This window comes from Arabidopsis thaliana, chromosome 3, assembly GCF_000001735.4.
Source record: "Arabidopsis thaliana chromosome 3, partial sequence".
Lineage (NCBI taxonomy): Eukaryota > Viridiplantae > Streptophyta > Magnoliopsida > Brassicales > Brassicaceae > Arabidopsis > Arabidopsis thaliana.
This window is the reverse complement of record NC_003074.8, coordinates 20,763,411-20,769,410: the sequence shown is the minus strand read 5'-3', so window position 1 is coordinate 20,769,410 and position 6,000 is coordinate 20,763,411. Positions and strand designations below refer to the sequence as shown.

At 32.9% G+C, this 6,000-nt stretch overlaps 1 protein-coding gene across 2 annotated transcripts; it reads left to right on the top strand.

Annotated features, from left to right (window-relative positions):
• Positions 1-2,676, top strand: JRG21 (jasmonate-regulated gene 21). 2 transcript variants are annotated; one of them, NM_115455.5, is made up of 3 exons: positions 1-652; positions 1,015-1,351; positions 2,193-2,676. In NM_115455.5, the coding sequence occupies exons 1-3, from the start codon at positions 147-149 to the stop codon at positions 2,439-2,441; spliced, it is 1,092 nt and encodes a 363-aa protein (NP_191156.1). In that variant the 5' UTR covers positions 1-146; the 3' UTR covers positions 2,442-2,676. The 2 variants fall into 2 exon arrangements, with proteins under 2 accessions (NP_191156.1, NP_001325581.1); NM_001339761.1 differs by lacking the exon at positions 2,193-2,676 and having other exon boundaries at positions 87-652; positions 1,015-2,050.
• Positions 2,677-6,000: the final 3,324 nt, after the last annotated feature.

The following is a 6,000-nucleotide window of genomic DNA, read 5'->3' as shown; positions in this document are numbered from 1 at the left end:
AAAAAAAAAAAAAAAAAAAAACCTATGCATGCCCTCTGTAGCTTTCTCTTCTCTATTTATATGACTTGCTCATTACTCCTAGACTCATCCTCAACCTCCCGTCCTCCCCCTTCATCTCTTAGAGCCTTTTAAAAGTAACCAACGCCATGAATATCTTCCAAGACTGGCCTGAGCCTATAGTCCGTGTCCAATCCTTATCTGAAAGCAACCTCGGAGCCATACCAAATCGCTACGTCAAGCCTCTATCTCAGCGTCCAAACATAACCCCTCACAACAAACACAACCCTCAGACCACCACCATCCCCATCATTGACTTAGGTCGCCTATACACGGACGACCTAACTCTACAAGCCAAAACGCTTGATGAAATCTCAAAGGCTTGTAGAGAATTGGGATTTTTCCAAGTGGTGAACCACGGGATGAGTCCTCAGCTCATGGACCAAGCTAAAGCAACATGGAGAGAATTCTTTAATCTCCCCATGGAACTCAAAAATATGCATGCTAATTCGCCGAAAACTTACGAGGGATATGGAAGCCGACTAGGCGTAGAAAAGGGTGCTATTCTTGATTGGAGCGACTACTATTATCTCCATTACCAGCCTTCGTCTTTGAAGGATTACACCAAGTGGCCTTCCTTGCCTCTTCATTGCCGGTATGTTTAATTTCAAAATTTCTTCTTCCTTAATTAGTTATGATACCTAAAAGGCTCCACTTTTTAAAAATTAAACTTGTCTAAGCTTACTTATGCACCCTCAGGATTGATTCGTATGAGTGTAAATTAATATCGGTTGATAAAAAAAAAAAATGAGATTCTTAAAAATAATTTTATTCACTGTTATGTAAAATAATCATCGTAGAAAACAAAACCGACGTACTTTATTAGTAGATTATAATTCATAAAGCAAGATACATATTATAGTTGTCAATCGAGCTTATATTTTAAAGTTTTCAAATTAATCATAAGACAGCAAAAGTCGAATATTTTAATGAAATTTCACGTTATTGAATTATTAGAGAAATATTGGAGGATTATTGCAAGGAAATGGTGAAACTATGCGAGAACTTGATGAAAATCTTATCCAAAAACTTGGGATTACAAGAAGACAGACTTCAAAATGCATTTGGTGGTAAAGAGGAATCAGGTGGATGTTTAAGGGTTAATTATTACCCAAAATGCCCTCAACCGGAGCTGACTCTCGGTATCTCTCCGCACTCTGATCCCGGCGGTTTGACCATTCTCTTGCCGGACGAACAAGTCGCCAGTCTTCAGGTCCGTGGATCCGACGACGCTTGGATCACAGTCGAACCAGCTCCTCATGCTTTCATCGTTAACATGGGTGACCAAATTCAGGTGACTGTTTTATTTTCCATATACCAATTACTTTTTTATATATATAAAACTTCAAAACTTTAAACTAAACTTCAGACGAAAAAGTCGGACACTTTTGTTGTTTGTTTAAACTTCTTTCATTACCTAACCATAATTGAAATCGAACTCCCATATATGATAACTCCTAGATTGGTTTTTCATTATTGACTAAAAAATATCAATGATAAGCAAAAGAAAGTAAATATCACGTGGAGGGGACTTGATTTTGATCTTCTTTTTTTCATTGAAGTTGTTAATTTTGATAAACCACGTGCATGCATCTTCTTCTTCTTCTTCTTCTTTTTTCTTGTTCATTTTTAATAAAGTTAATGCGTAATTGGAAAGAAAACATAAAGTTGATAGGAAACCAATAATGTATCGGTGAAGCCACGTCGTGATATTCATTTCCGTTCTTTAATTCGACATGTGCCTCTATTAAAGGAAAAAGAAAAGGTCCAACAAAGGAACAGAAAAAAACAATTTCAACGACTAAGACGCTCTCACAACTATTAACATGTTTCGAACGTGCTAAAATCAAATTTGCAGACTTAGTCAAACTAGACTAATTTTCTTCTTCTTTCTTCGTTTTGATATTTTTGCACGTCTATGATTACATTCTTTGCTTTGTTAAATCAAACAGTTTAATATAAGGACTATCAGAGTTTTTATTAAAAGATAAACCGTATAACTAACTTAATGGTTGTTCAAACTTGATAAAAAGAATTAATGATTTCATATATTTCAGGGTTCTTTTTTCAATATCTCACTATATTTTGGACTGATAGAATATTTAATGAACGTTGAACATTTTGTTTTTGGCTAGATGCTGAGCAATTCAATATACAAAAGCGTAGAACACAGAGTGATCGTGAACCCTGAAAATGAGAGGTTGTCATTGGCATTTTTCTACAACCCAAAGGGCAATGTTCCTATCGAGCCATTGAAGGAGCTAGTGACCGTAGATTCACCTGCTCTCTACTCCTCCACCACATACGATCGTTACCGTCAATTCATTCGTACGCAAGGCCCACGTAGCAAATGTCATATTGACGAACTTAAATCCCCTCGATAGTGCGTACATTTGATTTGTTAATAGTGAACTATGCGTTCTTGTTGTATAAATAATGAACAATGCTTCTTTTTATCTGTTATAAGTACTGTAATATTTATTGTGTTTGTTATGTGAGCATGTTTATATTATGTTTTAGGATATGGGTTTGATGCGTTTTTTTCTTTTAATGTTTACATGTTCAAGTATTGTGTGTTTTGATTAAAACTAATATATATATATATATATTTTTTTCAAAATATTACTGATGTTTTATGTTTATGGCAAATTTTGTTGGATTTGCTGTCTTTTCTCTATAGAGAATTAGCTAATATGTAAAGAATTCTCTGTTTTTGGCTGGTGCATCTCTTGTAGTCAGAAGCTTTAATTTGGTTAAAGGTCTTGAATCTATAAAGAGCTTTTGGGAAATGAGTTATCTTTCCAAGTGACTTTGATTACTCTCATTCTTTTCAATTGGTTAGTATCTACGAAATTATTTATAATTAAATATGTGGTTTATATAAAATTTATGTACTCAGCGTTGAATGTTTAATGGCCTCCATATCTGAGATGATGATTTTTTTATTTATTCATTTCGGATCAACTCCACCTTTTCATTAAATTAGTTATACGATCAGTTTTGACCTCATGCAAATGCAGCCAACCCATTATAACTTTTTTCAATGCTTCGTACGTACCAATAATCAACACGTAGAATCCCTGGCTACTCTACTACCAAAAAAAAAACTTTATATCAAATCCTGTTGATTTTAGCCATATAAACTTATATCAAACGTTGACAAAAATACTTATATCAAACGAATCGACGAAATTTTGTACGCATATAAACAAAAGCTCCATATAGGCCAATGGCTAATCAAGAAGATAAATTAAGTACAATTCGAATAAAGCTATTACCAAAGCTAAGATTATGGAGAGTACCAAATACCATCGAAGCTATCAAGACGCAGTTCCTTTCAAATGTTTCTTCAGCTCCCCTGCTACCCTCTTCATTGCCTTCTCTTGCTGTTCCATCAGTCAGCTCTCGATCTCCCGTTGTTGTTGTTACTGACATACTTCTATCGGATTCACGGTACTTTGAGTGTCAACCGTAATTTATCGTCTCAGGTGATAGTTAGAGTTGAAATGCAAGATCAATATGGTTGGAGAAAATTGGTTTAGCCATTATCAGATTCAGATTATCAAAGTAACCATGGTTGTGAAATTTTTAAAACTAAGGTTATATATGTTCAATTGATGGTTACATTTTAGAGAGTGCATGTATCGTTAGTAGAAATTTGACAGATATATCGAGCTTTATGTATAATTGAAGTTATGGCCCATCAAATACATAAAGATTCATGAGCCTAGTAGAACCTAAAAGCCCATAACTATTTATCAGGCCAAAACGTTTCAATGGTCAGGCATTTGTTATTCTTTTGGTCTTTTGGGTTGGTTACAAATTAAATAGAAGTAGAAACTGGGCTCTAGTAGGGAGATAAACGAAAAGTCTATATCAATGAAATGAGACTAATTCGCATCCCTCATACTTATTTTAGAGTATATTTCTTAATATTAAAAAGTGACAGATGATGAAAACTCGTAAATTTTATTAAGATTTAAGAGGTACATGCAACATTAGTTTGTTGAAACATACTTGCCTCTATCCATAATTGTATATTGTTGAAGCCGAACCACGCAAATATATCTAACACTTGAAAATTAATGTGAGACAAATCTAAAGGTGAGTCGGGGCATGAATTATGTTACACTTATCCGAAATCGTTAATTGATAGTATAATATTAGAGATAAGACAAATATGTCTTCTTCTAATATCACTTGATGATTGTCGATTTTGGGATTAGAGAGAGCGACCTGGCCATTTAAAGTTGCTAGCATGTGCTCGTGTGTGTGTGGACGTGTGTCTCGACTTCTCCTAGCAATGAGTGGTTCATATTAATTAATTATGCATTTACGATCAAATACAAAACAAAAACATTGTGATTACGTGGATGGTTTGAATGAGTCAAGTTTTCACTAATTGGAATCGTCGAGAAGATTATTGCGAAATGATTTAGAGATAGACTGATTAATGATTATGAATAAAGATAATCAAAATGAGAGTTGAACCGAGTCCAATATCAAACCAAACCGAGATAAAGTCCGGTTAAAAAAGATGTATTTTCCTATTAGTCGAAAAGGTAAAATGCAAAAATACACGAATGAGTAAAGAATCTGTATTTTCCTATTGGCTCTATTTTCCTTCTTCTTCTTTTTTAACTCCCACACTCATGTTTCTGACGCGTGTGTTTCACGTCCCATTCCTGTTAACGAATATATATTTTATATTTTTGCAAATAAAAATAAACATATAAGTGGGTTTGAGACTTTGAGTGACCTTTGAAACTTTGAGCAGCTTATAAAAAAATGATGAACCAAGCTTAGAGTATTCATTATTTACTAGTATCTCCAATTCATCCATATTTTTTTCCTTAAACTCTATTTTTGCCTCTATTTCACTCTAACACATATCTATTCTCATCACTATTATAGAGATTTCTATTTTTTCCTCTAAATATAGAGATAAAAAATAGGGGTTTATATTTTTTCCTCTATTTTTCCTTCTACCAAATAGAGATCTCTATTTTTGAAGAACCATTGAAGTGAAAATAGAGACAACTATTAAAAACGGTCTTATATACACTTTAATTATATATTTGCTATTAGTCATGGTTTTTGATTAAAAATAACTAAATAATTCTTGATTCCGTCTTAACATGATTCGTCATTGATATTAGGACATTACAATGAAATTATATTATGAAATTATGTTATCCTAATTCTTATCAATATAAAATTTTTGCATAAAATTTATTTTTTAATTGATAATATTTTATTTAGTGGTTGGTTAACAAAGATGTTAACGACTATTGTGAGAAATTAATTCCACGAATTACGTCCTAATTTTAAGTAATTAAAGGTATAAAGCAAAAATCAAAATATCCATACTGATGTACGACTTTCTCACACGACTTTTACGGCGTTCGCTTACACTATATATCCAGCCGGTATCTTAATCAGTGTTTATACGGGCAAGTGGCTTCTCACATCAAAGAGAAAAAGATTTGAAAAGATGTAACTGGTAAGAATGACGAAGAATCAGAGAATATACGATATGTACACTTTCTCATCTATAATGTAACTCTTAACGAATACATTCAACTAAAAAAACTAGTTATAAGTCTTTCAGATCATGTAAACACAATCTCCAAAGAAACTACATAAGAAGAATCATTTGTGAAAGGAGCACCATCCATTAATCTATGTAGTAGTGGATCTTATAAACTTTTTTTATGTTAAATCGGTTATGTGAAATCAAATAGTTTTTGAAAATATTGAATATTTTGTTAAAATGAATATGGAGAATGAGACACTAGACATTGGTCTTCAAATTTTTTTTTTTTTTTTTTTTTTTTTAAATTAGAAAAGATGTCAACGACTTTGATATAGTTTGGTCACTTTTGCTATGATTAAAAACGTTGTCCGCCAGATTTAAGGAATGATATTGTATATTACGCCCAT

Coding starts and splice junctions, on each gene's coding strand:
- JRG21 (NM_115455.5), top strand. CDS start 147: ATGAATATCTTCCAAGACTGGCCTGAGCCTATAGTCCGTGTCCAATCC. Junction 653..1,014: donor TCCTTGCCTCTTCATTGCCG/GTATGTTTAATT, acceptor TTGAATTATTAG/AGAAATATTGGAGGATTATT. Junction 1,352..2,192: donor ACATGGGTGACCAAATTCAG/GTGACTGTTTTA, acceptor GTTTTTGGCTAG/ATGCTGAGCAATTCAATATA.